Source organism: Falco biarmicus, chromosome 4, assembly GCF_023638135.1.
Source record: "Falco biarmicus isolate bFalBia1 chromosome 4, bFalBia1.pri, whole genome shotgun sequence".
In the NCBI taxonomy this organism is placed as follows: domain Eukaryota; kingdom Metazoa; phylum Chordata; class Aves; order Falconiformes; family Falconidae; genus Falco; species Falco biarmicus.
Window position 1 is genome coordinate 30066604 of NC_079291.1, and position 25486 is coordinate 30092089.

General features: G+C 35.8%; 1 protein-coding gene across 1 annotated transcript in view; it reads right to left on the reverse strand.

Moving 5' to 3' along the window:
• Positions 1-25486, reverse strand: part of AHR (aryl hydrocarbon receptor) — a 63903-nt gene that overhangs the window by 19196 nt on the left and 19221 nt on the right. Inside the window, exons 3-4 of the mRNA XM_056335423.1 lie at positions 5381-5496; positions 1620-1709 (exon numbers count right to left, since the gene is read on the reverse strand). Of these exons, the coding sequence (XP_056191398.1) occupies positions 1620-1709; positions 5381-5496 (206 nt within the window). The remainder of the gene's footprint in view (positions 1-1619; positions 1710-5380; positions 5497-25486) is intronic.

Below are 25486 nucleotides of genomic sequence, written 5' to 3' on the forward strand. Positions count from 1 at the left end.
CACCCGTAACTGCAAACATGAGAAATAATAAAAAAAAAATATTACCTTAGAAAAAAATAACATTATGTCAAACTTTTCTTTACCTGCTTTTATCTGAGCAAGCCTGGAACCGTTATGCTTAGGTTTTGTTTAAATCATTTAATATTGTATACTGGTAAATAAAGTACTTGCCAGCTGGTACTTGCATCTGACCAGTTCTAGGTGCTACAGGAATATAAAAGGAAGCCAAAGGCCCTGAACAAACAACTTCCAAAACTAAGCCAAGTAGATTATGAGCATCGGTTTTGTTTTCCTGAAAGCTTTGTCACTCCTTAAGGATCCATTAAAATCTGTAATTGTTAAGCTCTTATATCACCACCAACTGCATGGTTAGGAATGTGGCAAAGCTACAACAGCCAGGATCAGTGGTTGAAAGAAATTACAGGGAAAAACCCCCACCAAAAATACTTCAGAAAAGCCTCAGTCAACTGAGAGGAGTTAAATAACCTGTTTTCTGTTTGGATTGAAAACCCAACCATAAAATAATACATAGATCTAAAGAAATTAAGATGGGCTGGCAAAAGCAGAAGCCTATCTCAAATTTTGCTTTGATGAATTTCATAAAAGAATCAGTATTTTTCAGAATAAATTGCCAGAAGTGTAATTTTAATAACTTTAAGACTTCACTTCTATATAATGCACTTGATTTAGTGACATTACTATGCAAATTTTATGCCCAATTTGTTTCCCAAGCTCTTTTCTCCATTCCCCCACACCAAAAGAATCTGTAACCCCAGGAATAATATTTTGTTTGTAATAACAATGTTTTGTTTGGAATATTTTGTTTTACACAAACATTCCCGAATGTCTTATCAGTTAGCTAAAACTGCATACCAAGCAGAGTTTTTCCTTATTTTTAGACTGCAACTGAATCTATCATCATCCAGTACTCAAATATATGAACTGATAACAATAAACTAAGCTTCTATCATCTTAACATAAAGTAATCCCAACAGTTCTGTAAGGAAGGCAACATGGGTTCACTGGGTCTTGGTCTTTACTACTTTGGTACCAGGTTTGCAAGCCCAAGGAAGTTAGCCATACGTGATCTACACCTTAAATTGAAAATAACAAATGCTTGTTTTGAAATACGTACATAAATAAGAGTGAGAGAACACTAAAATTCTAAAAATAGGAAGATCACTCAGTTGCTATTTAAAACCTCAGGGCATATGGAGTTAATTTTGTATGAAAGGTTTCTATTAAAATAATTACCTTCCCATTGAATTATGTCTCATTCAGCTTCAGAAACTGAGTAACACCACAGTATAAATTTCAAACAGTTGTTCCAGTAAAGACTAATTAAGTGTGAAAATTTTCTATCTTGCCTAACTCAGCTTTGGAAATTATATCCCTGTTGTGCTTGGCCGGAGGTCCCATTTCAGCTATGTAAGCTGATAGAAAAGTAATAAGGTTTCAAAGTAATCCAACCCAAAGTACCTAACTGAGATTTTTATTGCACAAACTATCAGACCATAAATATGAATACTGATGCTCTCTGAAATTAAGCAAAACCGGGGCGGGGGGGGGGGGGGGGGGGGGGGGGGGGGGGGGCGGGGAAGAGGAAAAAATAAACTTACTTGTTGGAACCCCAAATAGTCTTGGATAGTAGAAGAGACGTAAAAGACCAGAGCATCGGCCGTAACAACTAACACAAAACCATTTAATGCCTGGGGAGGAAACACACCAATCTGTCAGCTTCAGAGACAAAATTCCAGGTAATTATTGTGGCTGAAAGTCTACCAATACCCTAGTTTCCCAATAAAATGTGAAGCATGCAAAACCATATCATTATCTAACAGCACAAACAGAAGGATTCTTCATTGCATCTCTCTACAGTATACATGGCACAATGAAGAAAACTGCACCTAGTAAAAAAGTAAAAATAAAATGTTCTTTTGGAAAATTCCAGGGCAGAAGCCAAACCCTGCTGATGACTTTTAATTACTCTTGATTGTAGGAGGTGAGGGACAGCAGTGTGAACTACCAGTTTATCTAATATCAGCCGTAGCTCACGATGCTTGCCTGGCTCAAGCCCTCGGTACACTGCTGCTCGCAGCACGAGTGGGAGCCATGTCACAAACCTGTTCCCTAAATCTGTTTTATTCATAGCACAGACAGGCCTAAGTGGACAGGAAATCAAGTGATCAAGATCCCCTATATAGTCCAAGAAAACATTTTATAGCTTACTTAAAATAGAAAACCTCTGCACAAGCGGACTGTTGCAAGTAAACAATGTTTTTGAAGAGATTTCCCCCTTCACGAAGCAGCAGACTAAGCGGCTCCTTACTCAAAGTCACACAAAGGGCATTTATCTGAACTCCCAATCAATACAGTTCATGGCGATTGTTGTGATAGCAAACAGTACATTTGTGACTTGGCAGCTCATCTGAAAGGTGCTGATTTACTTCTATGGATTTCAGTCAAGATTTAACAAAAGGCTGTCTTGAGGGACTGGATTAAGTGTATTGTGCCACTTCATTTCCTCGGCTGCATTCAAAGTCAAATTTGGCCAGCACACTTAAAATGCATTTTTAAAAATTCTTTATTATGCAAAATTATTATAACATAGAAAATGAAAGTAAGTGAAGGATACCCTCTATCTTACTGTAGCAACACACAAATTATTTTTATTATAAACCAACATCGTTCTTCCACAAACATTAACTCCCATAGCCCCACACTATGGTTACTACCACAGTTGCTTTTCCATATTTTGCAGAGCTATCGTCTTACTATTTCTTGTTCTTTACTAATACTGTCTAATAAGTCAAGTTAAATATCTGATTAAATGACTGGTCTTTAAATGCTGTGAACCACTCCTATTTAATGTGTAGACATTCCTTAATCTATTCCCATAACCAGCTGTAAGCTCTATAAAACTCCTTATATAATTTTAGTGAACGTCCCCTGAATACAGTATGAGCTAAAAAAAAAAAATAATAATAATCTGAAATTAAATAGCATAGCCAACCCAAGAAATCTTGAGTAGTTACATAGAATCCTTGATTGTGATGAAGTTCACAGTAATTCCAAGGGAGCAGAATGCTGCAGTGGCAGGTGCTTGTGTCCTCTGCTGACCTCTTCTGCAGGGCATTTCACCTCAAGTGGTTGATATAAAAAGTCTGCAAGCTGCACAGTATCTAATTCTGGCTCACGTTAAAATTGGTTATTCTGCTCTGTTTCATACAAAGCTACGTACAGCTCCTGTACCTGGAATTCAGTCAGATTTTACAGTGGCTCTGGTATACAGTTCATCCTGAAACAGGGTTGTTACTGCAGAAATCAGATGCCTTCTGTCAGCCAAAAATTTCTGTATAATGCAAGCTGATTGCTCAAAAATCTAATGCAACAAATTACTGGAAGTTCCTTAAAGCATACAGAGATCCAGATACACCAATAAATGGAAGACTGGTTCTGATAGACATTTTGGCAAAATGCAACCCTAAAATAATTATCTTTAAAGGCATAATGAAGTTTCGCAGTGAGTTTATTATTCTGGAGGTTGGAGATAATGTTTGTGCTTCCACAAAAAAAACTTTCACTATTCCTAATACAAAGGCAATTATAAAACTGTTCATTACTGGTGAGAATTAAGATGTTTTAAAAATTTCTTAGGTCATCATTTGACTTGCAGTTCATAACATAAAGTTGCTTAGACTGTAATAGATTATGTATCCAAAATAAGAATTTGAAAGAATTTATACAATTTTAAAGGACATATAGCCAAATTTTAAGGAAGGCACATGTATGTATTCGATCTCTACTTCCCCAATATATTGAATAGTAAGACAGTTTCTACCTTGGTAATTAAAGAGAGAATTTTCTGTTAGAAAACAAGAAAAACACATCTAATAAATGAATAAAAAAATATAAACAATATCGTATACATTCATACCATCTTTGCAAAAAATAGAATGAGAATAAAAAGGAAATGTTCATCACCAGTTATAATCTAGGGAAATCTGTGTGACAAAGACTTCCAATCTTAGGCAGAAGGGAAAGATTTTACCAATATTTATATCTTACTGATGCTCAGTATCTTCTAAATAATTCCACTTTCATCACTTCTTACATTCCCTATGAAAAATCTATCTCCATATTCATTCTCATATTTTTGTATCTATATATATAAAATATTTAAAAACCAAATTCATTTAAGAAATTCAGTTCATTTACTTACTTCCCAAGGGGGCAGAATTTACAGTAAAAAGCACATCACACATTTAATTTTCATAATGGAAAGTTGTTTGCTATAGCAGTTTCCTCATATAACTTCCATTCAGAAGTCATAAAAAATAAATAAATTTAACATCAAATAGATTCTCTGATATAAACAATATATTTTACCTTTTTAGATAATTTCTGTTTAAAAGAAAGCTCTTCACTTGCAGTAACTTCATAACAGTTCTTTGTCAGACTTCATTCAGGTTAGAAAATTGCATACATGTCCTAGTTTTTTAATTGGTTAGGAAACAGTTTTCAACTAGTATTAGTTACAGTAATTGTTTTGTGGGATTCTTAGAAGCTGTTTTCATTTTTACCCTTTGAACATTTGAAAATGTTGTTCTATGCAAACCATTGGTTCTGACTGACCTAGTGATTTGCCACTTCTGACAGGTACATCAGTGTGAAACCTGTGTACAAGAAAGATCAACAACATATTTCAAATGGAGCTGCAGGTCATAGTAAAATGTATTTTGTGCAACTGATTAGAACACTGGATTACTTATATTAGTCATTTCTTGAGTTTAATCTGGACCTACTATTACATTGTTCTATTTCATATGCTTTGATACTCTACGACATTAAAACAGACAATATAATTTAAAAACACCTTCTGGTTTTCGTTGATACTTTCCATTAGTTCACATTGCTAACAGTTACTGGCAGTATTTTAAAATTTGCCCTGAACCTATACTATGAACCCAGTTATTTCAAACCACTAAGAAAGCAGGATATTCCAGCAAGCTCAAGGTCTTTTACAGAGAATTATTTTTTAGACAGTTGGTTACCAAATGTACAGTTGAAGACTAACCTATCTGACTTTCATGAAGATTGTTTCCTTATATTAATATCTTTATTAACAATAGATGCAATGAGATGGGAATAAACAAGTCTAAGAAATTGCTCCGTGTTAAGAGGACCAACATGCACTCTTCAAAGTCACTAGTACCACCAGAGAAAGTGCAAGAGCTGTATAACATTAACCTAGAGAAAATGAGGAAAGAATCTGATGATAAGAAAACTTTTTTCAACCTTATCAGTGAATAACTGGTATGATAAATACAACATAATCCTTTCAAATATTTTTTAAATGTACATCCACTGCAAAACGTACCTGCAGTAAGAGTTCTCCTTCCAGGATCTGCATCCCTTCTCCACATTTTGCTGTTCTACAGTTTTCCTGAATGCCATTTCTTTCTGGTCTTGTAGAGTTGGAAGATTTTAATGCAACTAGAACAAAGAAAGAAAAAAGTTGAGTCGTCTTTGGAAGTCTCACTGGACATTTATGTGATGATGTGCTGTTTTGTGTAAGAAAAAAATATATTTTAAAAATGCTTATGAAGTCAATCTAAAGAAATATTTGTTTCGGGTTCAGGCTTTTTCCTTACCTTTAAAGATTATACCCAAATTTGTCATCCATCTCCTTTCTAAACTATAATACTTTCAACAGCAGAATCAGCATTATTGAAATAAATTCAAATCACATTCATTTTTTTTTCCTTCTCCTTCTCTCTACTATAAGGCTTTTAGTTTATCACTCTTGTTAATAAAGGACATTTTTGTTTTCTTACAACAACCTTCTATAACATGATAATAGCTCTGCTTTAAGGTTTGACAACACTTACACTTATTCTTATCCCATTCAATTTCACACATCACACTATGGTACCTCAGATATAAGCCTGCTCTAGACCTAAAGGTCCCTTCAGATAATGGAAGGAAAGAAACAGGAACTCTAAATGTGTATTATATTACACATTAAAGAAAACAAAGAAAGCCATTTCAAACTCAAAGGTGGGGGTTTTTTTCTGCCATAGTTAAATTTTAACCATTTAAGCAATTAAGCAAACTTTCCAATTTCAGATAAAATACTAGAACTATGAATCATCATTATTCAGGTCACCAATATATCCAATTGAAAGAAAAAAATTGCTCAGTGAATAAGGGATGAAAAATCAGACCAAATTGCTACTAAGTACCTGAAAAAGATACTACCTGCTATTTCTGCACCATGTCTTCTAATAAACAGGATGCTGTCAGGTAAAAGTAGATACTCAAAGATTGTCCGTAACTCAGAATTTATCTACCTTCCACATAGTTCTAAAAAAAAAGTCTCCGAATCTGAAATCAGTCTGAGTGGGTCTGTAGTGTCTAAACAGCTTAAAATTACTTGAGTAATTGTTCCTTAAACATTTACTGTAAAGCTAAACACTACTGCCACCCCCAATCCCAAAATATTTAAGTTGCAAAGCAAGGGAAATTTATAAAAAAAACGGCACTTCTCCAAAATACCAACAGTTTGTCTTAATGCAATGAGATATTCACCCTAAATTCCAAATGATTTTTCAACCTGCTGAAAACCTTAATTTTTCAGCTGCTCAGAACTTTAGTCAGGAATCCCAAAGAACTGCTCACTCAGTTTTCAACTAGGTTAAATGATATTTTATACAAAGTTTATTAACTGAAAAGAATTACGACTTTCAGGTTTTTTTAAGCTATCACTGCAGCTAACAGCTTTCAAGCCAGACAGTGGTCATTAAAATAACCCTCAAAGGCACCTCAGAGGAAAAACATGGTTGAAAAAGACATTAACTGATTAATCAGTCAGGAATTTATCTGAGGATTTGCTTTGAAATTAAAACCTTAATGCTCTTCTTCCTACCAGTCAAAAAGCCCTGTAATAGGCCACAGAGAGCTGCAATTGCAAATTCATTTTAAATTCAAGTGAGTGGAAGATTTAGCCATATTTTTTTCCTAAGTATTATTTTTGAAGGATACCTAGAATAGTCACTAAACCCCCCTGAAATCCAGTCAGTAGAAGAAAACTTATTATTTTTTTAACTCATATTATATGATTATTGAGAAATCCCACATACAGCTTTGGAAGTTACAAGTAAAGATATCTAATCACACTTGCCATTCTGAAAAATACAGTTACATAGAGGTGGGCTTTTTTCCTTTTATAAGGTGCAAATAATAAATGAGGAGGAGGAATTACAGGTGGTTGACTAGCGAATGATGACTAGCTCTACACCTATCAATTAACAGAACTCTAGAGGTCAAACACAGCTTATGCACTGGTATGGCTATATTCTTCCTTATTTTCAGAGAGTGCAATAGGTACATATGAAATCACCTATTTTGCTGAATTGGAACCTATACCTTTTGCAGAAATCACAAGGTGTACGAAATCAAGCTGTTGTAAACTGAGACAGATGGAGAACTGCTGAGAATCTGGGTTAAAAAAAAAGGAAGTTACAGTGGAAGTTATAGCTGTATACGGCACTGGGTGTACGCAACTCCTGAATAAAAAAAACAACCCAAAACCACTAAACTCCAGATTTACCTTGTTCTGACTGATAAATCACGGGCCTGCTAGTGCCTGTGGCAAACCGCCCAAGTCACTGGAATTTCTCACTCAACAGCCATAGGCAGGGTGAAGAGATAGCACTGCAAAGGACTTCACATTCTGAGATCCTGGAGGTGCATCACTGACAGCTCTAGAACGCCCACGTGCTTTTAGAGACTAAGTTGGAAAAAGGTTAATGGTTCCATCTACAGAAAGGAAAATTTTTATCATCCCTCTTCTTGATTAATAGAGGCCCACCAAAACTGAAGTGCAGATGTTGCTTAGGTACATGTGATTTCATTAAAACTAAATTCCCATTATTAAATAAAGCTAAACTTTGCTTAGCTGGTACTAGAAAAAGCCAATTTCATAAAAATAAAAAGACAAATAATCTAGAAGCAAATAACTGCAACAACAAAATTGGTTTCTTGTTAGGTGGAAGTGATAAAAATACAAGTAATAATGTAGAAAAAACCCAGGAAAGATGACCAAATGTTTCTATTTAATAATTCTGAAAGTAACAAGTGAGATATTCATACTTCATGATGAAAGTCCTTTTAGTCCAACAGAGGTAAACAGAAGTGACTCAGTATGGATATTTTAGATCAACAAGATTTGATAACTTTTAGTCAAGATTTTTTAAAAAAGCTTGTTGAATTTCCTGCTGGGGAGATAAGATAGTGGAATGGATGATACAGAAATTTGAATAATAAATACTTTTTAAAAAGCAGTACTAAAAAAATAATCAGTATTCAAACCAAGTATACGCATTAATAAAAGAAATTATAAATCAGAGTTGTAAAGTTTACAATGCTAATATAACTAAGGTATGGTAATTAAGAGCCCTGTGTGATTAAACTTCTTTATCAATACTCTTCAAGAAAACATTAAAAAAAAATTACTAGTAAGATTTTAGGTTGACAAATACTACGACAGTAACACAGAGACAATATGGGTCCCTGACACAGAGCAACCCCGGCTAGCTAGATGCAAACGGGCAATGTGTGGTTCCATACAGTCAAACTGAAGGCTACCAGATCCCAGCAGCAAGTGGCCTCACAGTACGGGAAGGCCATCTGGCTAAGCAACAATTCTGAACAGGCTTAGTCCCAGCACACTACACTGCTAAAAAGCATACCTCATCCAAAGGTATTACTACAGTTAACATCACCTAGTTTAAAATCAGCCATGTATTCTGCTACTTCTCATAGTCTTACTCATGTAGTCACACAAAATAATCCCAATAGTTCATTGCTTTATCATCGTTGAATCTCTGAATTAAGTACAACTCATTTCAGCCCATCCCCTCTTAATTTTCAACCGCAGGAAATTAAAACATGAATACTTTCACAGAGTAAACAGAAAAAAATCTGTATACATACTCCGAAATACATGAAAGACACAATCAAATTACTTCTCAGAATTTCCATTGATAACTTTAAAGCAACAAAAGTAAAGCAAAGTTGTTTATACCGGTAAAAAAAACAAACAAAAATATTTGCTACAGAATTTTAGCAAGAGGGCTAGATTGCAAGCACTTACTTTCCAAGTAGGTTAATGAACGTCACTTAATCCCACATCCAGCAACAAGCATCATTTCCATTGCCCAGACTTTCCTGATTTGAAGTAAAAGCTAAATCCCAAAGACAACAAAGCTACATAGTGACCTTTAATAGGTTTTTCTAGACACAGAACAACATTTAGTTTCCGGTACATTTGGTTTACGGTTGTGAAATGCCTTAGCACCAGCTCAAGTAATAGTTTTACATTATATCTACAAAGGCAAATTAAATAACAATGGTAACATCAGTGTTTACCAGCTTCTTATCTCTGGTTCTGTTACATTCAGGTGATGAAAAATTTGTAGACATGTAGTGTACTTTATTACACTAAGTATGTCGGGGGGGCGACAGGAAGTCTGACATACGACTAATTCTTAAGGTCTGGAACAGAATTCAAGCAGTTGAGTTCTAACTACTGTCAAAAGCCATCTTTCTTTTTAAAATCATGTAAATATTCATTAAAAATTATTTTCAATACCTATGGACAAGAGGTATTATGCAGTCTTACTCCTTTCCAGGGAATATCATTCACTATGAGAAACAGCTTTGGGAAATATCCCCATGGGATATATGCACGAGTTATAAGCAGCATGCTTATAATATAATAATATATGCTAGATTAGATTAATGAACTATCTACTGAGATATTCAGAATTTAATTTGAGGAAAATTATTTAAAATAAACCGAGTCTATCCATCATCGCATTTAACCTCCATGCTGTCCCCCAAGAGAGGCTCTAGACCAGGATGAAAACAGGCCTTTTTCACCTTCAAACACTTGATCTCTAGGGTTTCCACCTGGTAGATATGCTCCCCCCAGCTGCAACCCACAGCAATTGTTGTCCTCTTCCTTCAGGGCTGTCACTCCTGTTCTCAGCAAGAACCTTTGCCATCACTTCCTCACTTGACAGCCAGCCACTTTGAAATTCCGTCTCCACTGTTTCACCCAGTTCAGCTGGTAAAAATCAATGACCATGCAGCTATTTGTAGCTACCAGAGCACCTTCAGCAGAAATCCTGTAAATGGTGATTCCATAGTCTGTTTACCAGAAGTTAAAACAGCAGAGAATTGTAAAAATGTCACAGAGCAAGTGCAAATACACTCTATTGACATACTCGACAGGGCACACTACCTGTTGTATTTGTTGCAAAGTATTGTTATTAATACTGGAGACACAGAGAATGCAGCATAAGGTATACGTCAGCAACTATCTAGCTGACTTTCTGACAGCATTCATATAGAAGCCTGATTTAACACAAAAATGCTTGAATTGTCTACTTTACTGTTACTTTAGGAAAAAAATACTGACAGTGAAACTTGCTGAAGTAATACAGACAGGCATTCAAAACCCGTTCCAGTTCCCCCTTCCATAAAAGAAGTGACACACCTACAATACTTGTACAAATATTCCAAAAGAATATCAGTAAAAATGAAATATAATAAAAATGTCTTTAATCTGCATGTGGTTACTGTCTTATGGAATATTTGGTGGTCTGGCCATAGACCAACAGATTAGCATCCCTAGCAGTGTTTATCAGGATACTGGTAATACTCAACTCAGCCAAACCAAGTTCTATTATACTGTTTTCCTCGAATCTAGAAACTACTGGGGGGGGGACGGGGACAGGGGAAGAAACAAACAGAAGTGAATTTTTGCAAAGCATCAGAAAGACCAAAATAAACAAGAAAAAAATAATGGCAATTTTTTCTGTGTTGAGTGAATAAAGGCATTTTTCTGACAGAAATGAAGAAAACATACCACGTTTGCTGCTGCTCAGCCATGAGTCCGTAGAGATTATTCTCCTCTGAAACCTGAGCATTCTCATGTCAAATGTCTCTCATTATTATTAAGGGAGTGAAGAGATGTATGATTAAACAGACATTCCATCTCAAAATTCATCTAAACCAGCCCCATGTTATAAAAGTGATGAATACAAACCAATTCAGTGATTGCTGGCTGAAAAGTTTCATGGAAACCATACCAAGATACTCTGCAGCAGTTAGACCTTTTCTCTTTCCTACCTTTTCTTCCCCAAAGAAAAAGCACAGCAAAAATTTTTTGAGGACCTGGGGCAGCTCACCACAGAGCGGTGTAAAGAAAGGAATTTTAAGATGCCAGTTTTTAACTGGGCCTTTTAAAATCATACTGAGATGCAACAAATTACTTAAATTAGGCTGGAGATAATTTTTACTTTTAGGTGAATAATCTGTTCAAGCCTAAAACTATTGAAGTAACACTTGCCTAATATCACAAGTATATCATTTGCACATCAGTCATGCAGTCCTGGAATTTAATCTTTAAGAGATTCCCAGAACTGCTTTATATCAATTTTTGGCACAGTTCCCACAATTTGGCCGAACAGGTCAAAGTTTGCACTCAGAGCCAATTTAGAATGTTTCATAACCTTTTCAGTAGAACTATAAATTCAACTAGTCTGGTCTAAATTGCTTTAAAAAACAGCAGTTCTCATGAGGGGGTGGTCTTACTCGCTTCAGCCACAAATGCTAGCCTCCAACTCGAAGTTCACCAGCCAAAACAAGACAATGAAGGCACTACTGAGAAAACCAAGTTTAATATTAAACTATTGTCTAAATCATTAACATATGCTAAACTTTATACTGGCAAAAGATCCATTATAAGTGGGAGAAAATATTACATATATGTATATCTCCATGTATCTATATGCAACGTTAGCTGTCTGCATCACTTAAGATTATATGAAATATTTTGCACCTGCTATCTCTGAGACTGTAGAGGGAAAAATGTTTATGAAAGTTACTAAGTAACAAAGAGGAAAAGCTACTAATATTTTTTCTAAGAAAGATAAAACATGCATTGATTGCATACTTTGTAAACAGCTACACCTACTATATAGCATAAACTGTACATTTCATTAATAACACTTGCTAATGACTGCTCTGTACTTAAAAAATAGACAATAAATGCCATTCAGAATTATCATCACTATTTCTAAAGTTTTAGTTATGTTACACCGAGAAGTAAGATAGACTTCTGTATAGGCTGCAGGTACAAGTAAAATGTATTACATACGGGGGGTGGGGAGAAGCATTTTCACCACATTTTGTATACTTAAGTTTTGTATTCCCTAGCTCTTCATTTATGAATCCTGAATAATTTAAGACAGCTCTATACTGTTTATTTATATCCTACTAAAACCTGAGCAATTATTTACACTAAAGTACTAAACAAAATAAAAAGAAACGGCAATGTATGGTAGACACATCCTTGCTCCTAACACTGACAAGTTTTTTTATGATTGAAGAGTTCCGTATTTTCATTTTCTAATTCCAATATCTTAGCCTCCAATTATTCTGCTATCTATTAACAATTAAATCTGAAAGCTGTGACATGCATCAGCCTTTTTATTTCTTACATATATGATGAGGAAATCATTTAAGGGCAATCTTCCTTATAAGTTGTATTACAATTTATAATACAGCTTGTAAATTACAGTAAATTGTGGATGGATGGATAACAACATTTATTTTCCATTACTATCAAAATACCAAAACCACAAATACATTAATAAAAACATAAAAAAATACATCACTGTTCTGACACAGTCCAGAGCAATACATGCAGAAAACATTTTACAAAACTAGTCATGGAAGTTGAGTAACTGGATTTTGTAAACATAGGCAAAATGAGGGTGAAATTGTACATTTGAGAGCGACTGGCAACAAAAGGTACCTTTTTTCCTCTGAAGCATGTGAATGACTGAATGTGCCCAATTATGACAATGCTGGAATTGCTTTCAAAGAATATATTTTAATTTTAAAGCAGAAAAATACTAATAAAACATATGCAAGAGCTGCCTGTATTTGATATTTCCATAACAAAAGCCAAACAAAGGTTAAAAATTTAGTAACAACCAACCTTCAACATTAGAGGACATGGTGTTTTGATTCATGAGCACATTTGCAGCTAATGCAGGGACATATTTAGGAAAAAGAGCTGAAAGAACCTATGAGCCATGGGAGACAGGTATTTCTTGATGTGGACTCTGACAAATTATTCATGGTTCAAGAGACAGAAAACACCACGAAACAGCTATCGCAAGAGGATAAATCACACCACCATGAGTACTTTTAAAGAAATATTAGTAGGTTATAGCTGGTGAAGGAAATAAAAAAAAGAGACTGAGGGGGAATAACACTTTTATCAGAACAAGTTTTAACAAGAGAGATGGAGGGAAGCCTAAAAAAATTGTTTCCATCAATTAAAAGAAGAGAAGAGAACAACGACGAAAAGTAAGTGGTCAGGTTCTGGGAATTTCCTGGGCTTTCTGAGCATCAGTAACTTAACTGCTGTACAGATACAGATCGCCTACTGATGGGTACAAATCTCTAGAAATTAAGAATTTCCAGACACGTGTCACATTTGCAATGCAGATTTTGTTGCAGTGACTCAAACCAGACCACTCAGTCCCACAGACCTGCACTGAACATGACACAAATACTGCGCATGTGCACGCCTCAATTTCCAGTCATCCAGTACTTTCTAGTTCAACCCAAATTCAAACCAAATAAAATGCAAACTCATCAGCTATACAGACATGGCAGAGAGAACACAAGTCTACCCAGCTGTGAGAATGTTCAAGTATACAAGAAACTGTTTAAGGGAGGAAGAAATATTGGATTTGCCCAAAATGCTTAGGCTAAAGAGAAAACAGAACACAAGGGTTAAAAGTGCCTTAATACAAAAGGTTTCATTAGAACCTATTAGGAACCTTTAGATGTTGCCACCAAAGCAACTACTACAATAAAGCTGTATGTGTTTGCTAGACTAAAGAGAACTATTTATACCTTTGGGATAATCAGGATAAAGAATTTCCATTATTAAGGTTCTATTAAGAAACATCCTTGAACATTTCACAGACCACAGATGAAAACAGACTAATAAACCACAAATAAACCAGTAAATATTCTGTCAGCATTAGACTGAAATTACTCAAGGTACAGCTCCAGAACTTCCCAAGGGCCCACTGTACTTACACTTCAGACATGTCTTCATACATATTTTACACTCAAACACAGAAAAGCACAGAAGTGTTACACATTACTTGAAATGCTGCAGGAGTCTAAAATATTCTCTTCATTGCAATCAATATATAACAAACGCACATGAGGAATAAAAAGAGTACACAACATTTTTTTCAATGCCAAGGTTTTTGAATGTGTGATATTTCAGTTTCACCTAACAAAACCCATTGATTTTAAAATGACCTGGGGTTTCCCCCACTACATAAAAAAGGTCCAAAGTGCAAAATATAATATTCCATTTATCTGTGATCAAATACTATGCTTTAATAATTTAGCACAAAAGCTATTTTTGGCATAAGGAAGTCTGTTGCTTGCCCTTTCAGAAGTGACATGTCTGTGAGCTCAGACCAGTGCTACTTGGTTTCCAGGTCTATAGCAAGGATACTGTTCTAATGTTCATAGTTATAAATCATAAGACAGACTAAAACTTGGCAGGAGTATCACCTTTTTTTTCTACCTAAACTTCAATGAAAATTCACTGGCCAAGACTCAAAAGGAGCCACAAATTTCCCAGAAATTAAATTTCTGGATCAAGATTATTTATGAGACGGTAAATGAGTTTACTGTTCTATTTAGGGGAAAAAAAAGATGTAAAATCATTTTTTCATAAAACTAGTTTTGCTCCTAGTAACAGCAGGTAAAATTTACCAACATTAACAACAAACAAAAGCATAAAAAAAACTTTTCAAAATCTTTCTGTATGCCTATTGTTAATAAGCGACCTTATCTTGGAATAGCGTAACATAATATTTTAATTCCCCTTTCTTTAGTCTGGTTTTGATACATTATACATGAACACTGCATGGATTTGAATTTATATCTTGAATAAAAGAGCTGCATTTAAATTCATCATTTTTGTCATTTAATTATTAAATTATTAAAAAAAAAATCATGCAAATGCATATCGGCAACTTTTTAAACCATCTTGAAGTTTTACACAAGGTAAACAGAGTGGCTTTGTTGCTGTTTTACAGCATGTAAAGCTATGTGTTTACTGAAACAGTTTCAATCATAAAACTAATTTAATAAAACTGGAAGATATATTTTAATAATCTGTTGTACTGACAAGCGATTGTTCTGCTAAGTGCACAACTACGTGGGTAAATACTAAACAGGTGGAAGAAAAAAACACAATCCCCTTCTTTCTAGCACCTGAAATACAGGAAAGCCTCTACAAAAAAAGCTCCAGCTCTCCCTGCTATTATTTTTATACCAGCAGAAAGCCTCTTAGAAGAAATGAACCTTAACCTTGCTCTCCTATGGAAAGCTGAATAGGTAACGGCAGGTAACCAGGACAGGAATTAGATCTTACCTAATGAGTTTATTTGAGATTGGCAACTTCCCAAGGCAGAACTTGGACAAGACAATGGGTTTCACTGTTCTTTTGGAGAAAGATCACAAACTTCACTGTTAAATATCCTAAAAGAATGATGTTTTAACTGCAACAGTCTCCAAAAGTGACAGCTGTCTTTCTACACAGCTTCAGCCATGGCAGCATTTTAAGACAGCAGAACTACATACCCAAAAATGAGAAAGGCAATAAACAGTGCAGCATCTGTGGCTTAGGTATATATTTCACATGGTAACAGGCCCTTTTTAAGTAAATATAGGATCATAAAGTACACTACAGAATATAGATGTGCGTATACGGGTGTCTGGTGAATGGGTGAGAAAAAGAGAGGCTGAAGACAAGAAGGAAGTTATCAAAAATATGCCTAAAAGATGAGAGGATGGATGGTTTCGTGGTTCTGACACCGTCTTCCTGTGCTATGTGGTAGAAACCATACAGGCACTTCACACTTCCATAACTATGAAACCAGAATAAGAGCACCTTAACTCCAGCAGCCCTGCAAGGATAAACGCAGTAAAGATTTTGAAGTTCAGATTCTCTAATCGGGAGAGATGCGAGTGCCTTATATGAAAATCATACCAGACAATACGTAGTTTAAAGCTTATGATTGCATAGTATTTCAATAAAATCTTCCTGACAACTTTGTTTTGTTATACTCAACTGTAGGGTTTATGAATTAAAGACCTAGGAATGGTTATAGTATAAATATAACACAGTAAAAATGTCAATGGCTTTCTACATAAAGAGCAAAGAAATGGAAAAAATGTCAGACTGGATTTCATCCCAGGCACTTTTATTGAAGACTGTGCTTAGGAGGTCACACAGGACAGTGGCCCGTAATTTTGATCAAGCATCAGAAAGCAGAATTAGCAGCAGCTACCATTACGTAACTTATGTTGTTGAGGGTCACACTGTGATGCAAAGGAAAACTATATTTTATTCATTACAACCCTACGGAGAGGGGAAGGAGAAAGGCAAGGAAGGCTGTGAAGAAGGTGAACTGGAACAAACAGGTTAAACTCTGGAAGAAGAGGATTTGAGGGAAACAGGAACCTCTGCCTCCTGTCACCTGCTGTCCCCCACTGGGATGCATTCCACAGACTGCCTTTTTTAGTCCATCCATGAGTGAACCTGTGAATACTTCCATTTTCAGACAGAAGTGGTCTGATAAAATCACAGACGTACCATGGCTGTAAGTTTTGCAAAGCTTACTCCATTAATTCTAATATTAGAGGACTTTATACTACATATTAAAATATACCTTAGATACATTACACTAAGTATTAACACACACATTCAACTGGACAACTCATTTACTAGACTTCCAGAAAAGTAACTGCTCAATTGAGTGGGAAGTGATGAAGCCACAGTAAAGAGAAAACAAAAGCCTAGTTTGATTAGTGCGTTACCAGGCACATCTATCAGTTCTCATAGACAAACCCCTTATTTTGCCTTAAAAATATTTTAACGTATTTTATGTTCTTAAGATTCAAAATTCAATCTACAGTTTTACTTATGATTTAAATAATCATTCCAGTTAAGGCTCTATTCCAGATAATTCTAAATACAGAAATTATACACCCCTTTCATAGCACAACCTTTTCAGTAAACTAGAGACTACATAAAATTGTCTCAGTATTTGCAATACTTCCATTCTATTGTTAAACTGCCTCAGAAATCAAGATAGATACTGAAACAGTATTCATTAAGCATCATCGCTTAATCGATCCACTGATACACATAAACAAAGCTCCTGCCTTGAGAAGACTGCCCTGGAGAGCAATCACACAAAACCAAAAGATGAATGAGAATATCTGAAACTTCTAGTACAGGATTTCAGCATCTTGTAGTTTCATACTGTAGAAGAACTAAATGTCTTATGACAACTTGCAGAGGTTTTCTGGGGGGGGAAGGGAGGGGTTGGGGGGGGTTTGTTTGTATTGGGTGTATGTGTGTGTTTTCAAACTATTTAGAAATGCAACTTACTGTGACAATCTGACAGTACATTGGACCTTTCCAGAGCTGTGACACTACCTGGCCATGCCACTGGTAAGCTACCCGTGATGTGTTGTTGCACTAACTTGTATCTCTGGAGCTGACAATTCTACACCACAATTCAAAAAGGATTTCCATCTGTTTCCACATTACTTTGTTCCAGTTTTACAGAATATATGAGACTTTGCTAGATGCACAGAAAGAACAACCCACTTCATTGACTGTTTCACACACATTCCTTTCTCATTTGGGAATTCCATATATTCTTATTCCTAAAGAAACTTTGACATTTGAAAGGCTGTACATAAGTAACTACCATTTCCTCTTGAAATGCTTTTTGAAGAATATTCAACCTTTACTGCAGCTGAAATGCCATTAGAAAGCTAAGCTGGAAGTTGTAATGTCTTAAAGGTGAAAAAAAAACCTTTTCCAGTCAGTAACTGCTTTAAGAATTTAAGACTTGAGAAGTACCACATCACCACAGTAAATATCAAGCTAAATCTTTAGAATACTTAGTCCCTCCTCTTTTTTTCTGAAATTCCAGTAAGGCTTATTTCGCTACTGGAAACCTTCAAATCTCCAGTGCACATTTCATCATGTGCGGTTTATTCCTATGTCCTCCTGTGACAACACTGCCCATTAACAGCGCTCCTGCCTTCTCAGCATTACCCTACCTGGTATATTCATTGACAGCAATCATAACCCACAGCCTTAATTCCGCCGTGCTAAGCATGACAAACTCAGAGTCACCTCCTGTAATATACACTCTATAGGCCTTCTCTGCACCCATTCCAATTATATTCATAAGACCCTAACTTGATTTTACAAACAGAATGACATTTCTTTCTCTCAGATCTTCTAGAGATTCTCACTTGTTTTAAACTGAATTTGATAAATGGGAGTAACCACGTGCTATGGGAACACACCATCCAACACTGTCTCCAAGATTGCTTCAAAAGACTCCACCAAAAGCTTCAGAAGAAGAAAAGAAACAAAAAGACAACTAGTGCAATTTAATGAACAGTCTCCCCATCCCTGTATCTAAGTCCCACCAGAAAAGCTGGAACAAGAACAACCAGTTTATAAAAATACTTTTCATTGGTATTTATTAACTGTAGCTACTGAAGCAAGAAACATTCTTAACATTTTAGTAGATGGTCTGAACAGTTATTATCTGGCTCCCAGACTTCTGAAAACAGTTACATAATAGGAAATCCTGTTTTAACGTAGACAATTGTATTAGAGGTCAATATTGATATAGACTAGAATACTGTATATCTCAACTCCAGAAGGCCAGATCTTTATAAAAGACCTCATAAATGAAATTTGGGGTTCTACACCCCATGTAATATTTAAAATCTCACAATCTAAATACCACACATACTCAGTTTCCTAAGTTTCACCATAAGCTCCACCATGTATAGCCGCCATACCACCCTCTGGATGGGAAAGAATGGCTTGGCACCCACTTTATCCTGACCCCAAGCATGGTCCAGAAACTAGACGTTCCCCTGACTCTCCCCCATATGGCATAAATTCAGGTTCTTCTGACAGCTGGTAGCCACAGATTCTTATACATGTCTGTAGAAAACTACATAGCCCTTTTTTACAGTATCAGGCTATGCTAAACCCAGGTTTCATTCACCCCTCCGCTACAGGTGGTTCCCACTCCTTTTTCCACTGCAGTAGAAGTCAGTCTTAAAGCTGGGGGTACAGGTAATATCTACTCTTCCTGTTTAAAATTTTCTATCTTACAGAAAAGAATAAAAAGTTTCTCAAGCCTGAAAGTTAAAATCAGAAAGCAGGGCACTGACCACAAAGGACAAGATCAGTCCCTAATCCAGTCCTCGCTGAAAGGGCTATTCCACTCTTATGGGATGCAGGCTTCATGGGAAATGCATAACCTAGTCCAGAAAACTCAGTTTTAAAAGGACTTTGTATCAAGTAGGTTAATTAAGAGAAATCAGAAGTCATTTAACAGGGCACATACTGAATTATTCTTGACATCGTATTTCTTATGATGTAAAAAGTTGGGTTTTTTATAGATAAGATTACGACATCAGTACGGGTATCTGGCCACAGAGTGGACACTGCAATGGAGAATTAGCATTCACCAATTTTGGCATCTGAATAGGAAAGTAAAACACAAACAAGCTTAGAGCCAAAACTTGACAGCAGCTTTATTTATAATGAATGTAATAATGTGCATACATTTGATTGTGAACACCTGCATGATATTAAACTTGTTTTTACAGTTACATAGATTGTTCAGGTTCTTACCAAGATAAATTTACTTTGGTTTCTTTGCTTCAAAATTTCAGTTAGAAGTTTGTGCCATGCCTTTATCAAGTATATTCAGATTCTTATTAGAGTAAGCACAAATCAACTCATATTTTAATGACGCCATCTGTGTTGTTTTTTTTTAATCTTCTGCCAATACAGTGGAAGATCAAATGGAATAAAATCTAAACATGAGGTTTCATTTACCCTGCCACAAGAAATAATGTCCAAGGTGGCAAAGACAGATCTGTTTGATAATTATGTATTTTCTGCTAAATTGTTCCATATGCTTAGAATATTTGGGGGTTAGCCAGGAAGAAAAGCAAAAGCATTTCTAGTAGTTGAGCAGTTCCTCCCCAAAATGTGTGTCAAGTTATCTTTGCACAATTGATTGTTACATAAAGCAATTTATATTAATTATTTCTGGTATTTTCTGATTTTCACCAGAAAAAAAATTTGCAATTCCAGAAATATATGCATTTAGCCTAACAGTTTAAAATATGAGCAAAAAATTGTGCAAAAATACTTTGTCATACTCTATTGACAATTTCTTGAATTTTCCAAACATAACTGGCATAACTTAAGGGCAAATTATAAATAAACTAGATGGAGTTCAGTAATGTATTTCTTAAGAAAGGAACTATGGGTGTTTAGTCTAGTTAGTACTGTAGTAATTTACAACTTTCTGCTGTTAAGTACCAAATGGCATTTCCACCCTTAGATCCTAGTGCCAAAAAAGTCTACTATTTCATTCCAAGTATTTAGCAGTATTACACCAACTGTGCATATATAAACATATAGCTGCCAGCTTTGCAGAATAAATTCAAGAGACAAAATACTTTATAACGGTTCTGTTCCCTGGAAGCAACTTATTCTGCACGCAAAACAGCAAAAGCTTCTGCTATAAACAATTAATCTTGATCATAAAACTAAAAACCGAATTTGGGTATCACAGCTGATTACAACCTTCATTGTAGCATGGCACAAAAATACAAAAATAATCAGCTTTTATACCATTCTTTATTTGCATCTCTTAGTTCCATTTATTTTATGGATGTAACTTCCTTACACAGAGCCTTTTAAGTGCAAGGACAATTCATCTTTAAATTCAATTTGAGAAACACGCAGTCTATGATCACATTCAGAAGGAAGACAGACACAACTACATCAAAAATGTGATGCTGTAGCAACGTTATATTCAAACATTGCATTAGCTAACAATTTACCTGGTTGAGATTAATTTTTGAGTTACCAGAAATTACACAAGTATCTTCTAAGTGTAAATCACTTAAGGCTATTATCAATGCCTTGAGAGGAAAAGAGTTCAATTTGTGGTCTTAATATACACCTAAATGCAGTAAATATCCCATAATATGGATTTGTTACTTCCTAGGCTAATTTTTGACAAAAAGTATCATTTAGTGGTTTAGTGCTTTGGTTCCTACTGATTGTAATGATGAAATCACAAACAAAAATATAAAGCTATTAAAACACAGAACTGATTCTCTAGACATCCCACAGATGTTGCCAAATAAGCTGCACCCTCTCTTAAGCATCAAGTTTCTAATTAAGGAAGATTAAATCCTCCTGTGCCGTATCAGGGTGGTAACACTGATGCATGTCTTCCCAGAGAACCTTTCACAACATATCTAGACATCTGAAGTATAAAATGGAAATCATACCATTGAATAAGTCCCTCAAATGTGGAATTCAAATTCTTCATGCTAAGAATGGTCCTAATAGCACCTACTGGGTTGTTTTACCAGAGAAGATGAACAGAAATGAGAGAATCTGACCATGGCATATGAGGTCAGTAAACACATATATGAAGGCAGGAACTCCAGAGAAAGATCATGGAGCCCTAGAAAGATCCCTGTAAGAATCATGTAGCTGTGCAGATAATGCCATCATGAAACCCCCACGTCAGAAAATCTGAAAGTGTTTGAAATATAGCTGTGTTCTCGCTGTTGTAACTTGCTACAGAGGGAAAAAAAAAAAAGCGCGAAATTAAAGCAATTCCTCCAAAAGTTTCTTGAACCTTCCATTTAATTTGACATGGTTCTAATTTGACATTTACTTTAATATGGCTGTGGGTGTAGGGTTGGCTAATGCAGCCAAAGAATCTTCAGAATACTTGACAGATACCTCAAGTATGAAAATATTTATATACAGTGTAAATTCCCACATTTTATTTTCGTCCTGAGAGGAATGTGACCCACTTTACAAAAGAGAGCAACTGTAGGCTTGGGGGGCCATTACCACATCAGAAGGGAGACAGATCTTTTCCTATAAAATTTCACACAGATAACATCCCATAAAGTTTCAAGCAGCACATGACTTCGAACAGCACTGAAAGATTCTGCAAAGGGCATTTTCTGAGACAGGTTTAAAGCAGAAGTGTTTCTCCTGCTTCTGGTTATAACCATCTCATAGTGTATCATTTGAATCTGCTCGCTTCCACCTGATACCGCCTTCCCTCCCTGTTAATTTCCATTTATGTTCCTTAATAAGACAAATCCCCTCCAAGAGATTATAAAGTAATTTATATATGGGTTTCCTGGGAAAGAAGAGGCAAAAATGAATGTGGCTGTATTCTTTCCTAGGACAAATGGGGCTCAAACTGGGAAAATAAGGTGAAGGCCTAAAAACGAGGGAGAGTCTTAGTTGTTTATTACCAGACTAGTCACTAAGTCAGGTATGAGACCTCAAATAGAGGAATGCTCAAGACTACATCAGATAATCTGTCCCCAGTCTTGTACTTCAGATAGCGTCTCTCTCCATTAAAAGACAGAATGGAAACTACCTATAAAATGTAATAACCTTCCCCAAAACATGGCTTTGTAGCAACTCATTTGAGCCCTGCTGTTCCAGAGATGAGATGCATTTCACAATGCAAGCTGCTCCTCAGCACTGCTACTTGACCTGATGAATGGAAACATGTTTCTGGTGCTACCATCTACTTAACACATCCTTTGCACAAGACAAAAAGACAGAAATGGATGTTACAAGTGACATAAAATGACAGCAAAGTAATCTAAAGTTGAGAGGAGTGGAACAGAAACACTTGCTAAGGTTCCTCTCAAACACAGCCATGTTTCCCCATTTTGTGCAAGTTTTTTGTCGCATTCTTCTGCTTTGTTCTAATTCAGACAAATTCAAATCCTGCAAGAAAAAAAGCTTGTAAAATTCCTCCAGTGTTTTTGCACACATAACAGGTAGAGCTTGATGCCATATTATTTTTAAAAGTTTGCCTGCTCAGGCACTTCCTCTTCTGTCATTAGTATCTCCAACACTTTAAGTTAGAAGAGGTAGCGTAAGTCTTTCTACATTTTTTACATTATTAGTAATCCAACTCTTTGCTTGAATTTTTTTTCCTATATAGCTAATAATAGTTATTACGATATTCCACCATTCCATCTTTTCCCAGCCTTCCTTATTGCTTAAATTTAAAATCTTTCTTAGTCTAACTATGCTTTTAAACTTCTCATTTGTATACACAAATTTTATAGCTTTCTCTGTTTTACCAGGTGTATGCTGTATTTAATTCTGACTCTTTCACCAAGTGCCTGTCCTATTTCATTCTCTGACCAAGCATCCTATTTTGTAGAAGCATCCTCTGCTTTTATCCACCCTTGGCTCCAAATTCAGTTCAAATATACAAAACTCATAACATCAGCAGTATATCCTCTAAAGTTTCTTGACAGATCTCTTGACCTTTGAGGTACCAGAAACATCACAAGTCTGGAAAAAAAAAAAAAACAAACCAACAACCAAAATCCACCAAAACAACTCACATTCTACTGCTAGACCCACTAAAATGGAAAACTAGCATAAGATCAGCAGTATAATGCCTGAGCTCTACACTGTCTGTCTGCTCCTCCCACCCTGACAAATCCTACAAACTGTAGGCTAAATCACACTCCTGAAGACACAGCTGCTACCATCTATAAAATTGACTGCTACCAAGTAGTAAAGTCATATTAGTGACTACAGAAAAATTATGACCAAAATTAATGAATTGGGTTTTTTTTCCACATCTGTAGAATTAATTTCATTTTCAATATCTTGCATAATATTCTAGTCCTCCATGTGAGACACCAGAAAAGGGATAGTTTGTCAAGTTAGTTACATGGCAGATGATGTTAATCAACCTATTGGCTTATACAAAAATGCCTGCTCGGTGCTTAAAGTAAAATGTTTTGCAAAATACGTATTGCAGAGTAACTGAATTCTTTTCCCTACAATATCACACCCACATAGAGCCAGGGTCTCAAAAGCATTAACAGCAGCCATGGCATTCTTTAACACGGCTGAAGTTACGACATTGAAGAAACACATTTACTGGTTTTAAAAGCACTTTACAGAACCAAGATATTAGATTTTCCTAGATTTGCTTAATATAAGTTCCATAAAGACTTAAAAAGCTGTTTTACAACATTCACATACCACAAGAACCTGAAGTTTAACCAGATCATGTATGAGATTTTTCTCAATTTCATAAAATACTTTCTTTTGAGCCATTCCCAAAATGCAGCTCAGCAAGCCCTGAAGTTCATTGAAGCAGATTAGTGCTTCTCTTAAGACAGTTAAGAGATTAAAATAAATAAATTTTGAAAATCTCCTATTAAAGATCTGAAAAAAAACATTATACACCACTGGATTGCTCACAACATGCATTAAAACCAACTCAAGCTCTGCTATACAGGACAGCCAAACTCGGGTTATCATTTTTAATGTTGCTTTTTAAATAAAGAGTAGCAGCAATATCAAATGTGGAATGTCAAGTGTCTATGCAGTAGTCTCCCTTAAACGGGGGACATATCTTCATTTGCCACAAAGTGGTACTTAACTCACCGCTATGTTTTCTTAAGTAGAAGCAAAACCAACAAGCAAATTGTGTATTTTTCCCCCTGAAGTGACTGAGTGATGCTGAACTTAGTTCACAGCCTGCTAATTAATCACTCCAGAAACACCACACCAAGTCAGCACACGTGTACCTCCAAAAATGAGAGTTCAGTCATTGCATGTTGAAGACTCAAGACTGTTTGCAAAGACTTGCACTACCTAAAGCAGATGTTCCCAAACTGTGCTATGCAAGACACTTCAAAGTTATTTTATGTGTGTGGTAGGCATTAAGAGCCACTGAGCTGCTGAGGGTGGGGAGAAGAGGGGAAAAAAAGAAAGGAGGGGGGGGGGGGGGATCAGAAGCAGTCACAAACACTATGCAACAAAAGCTCTCTCTTAAAGCCTACAAGCATGTGAGTGCTTCTTGCTCAGAATACCCCCATCAGGCTCCCAGACTTGGAGAATGTAACGGGAGACAGGATGAGATTTATATGGGAGTTGAAAGGCAATCAGCCATTTCTGAGAGCAAGAATAGGCAGAAGGTTACAGGACGATGAAGTGTAAGATCAGGAATAAACTATTATGTCTTTCTCTAAGAGGGTCAGCGGTATCTATATGCTGTCTGGGAATTTCTGAGCTTCTAATACATCAATGGTAGTTCTCTTCAACTTGGAGCCTGGAGCTGAGAAAAAAAGACAAACCCTGAAGAATTACTGCACATGACATAGCTATAATGCAGCGGAACAGCAATCACTGTGCAGTGCTTCTACAGCT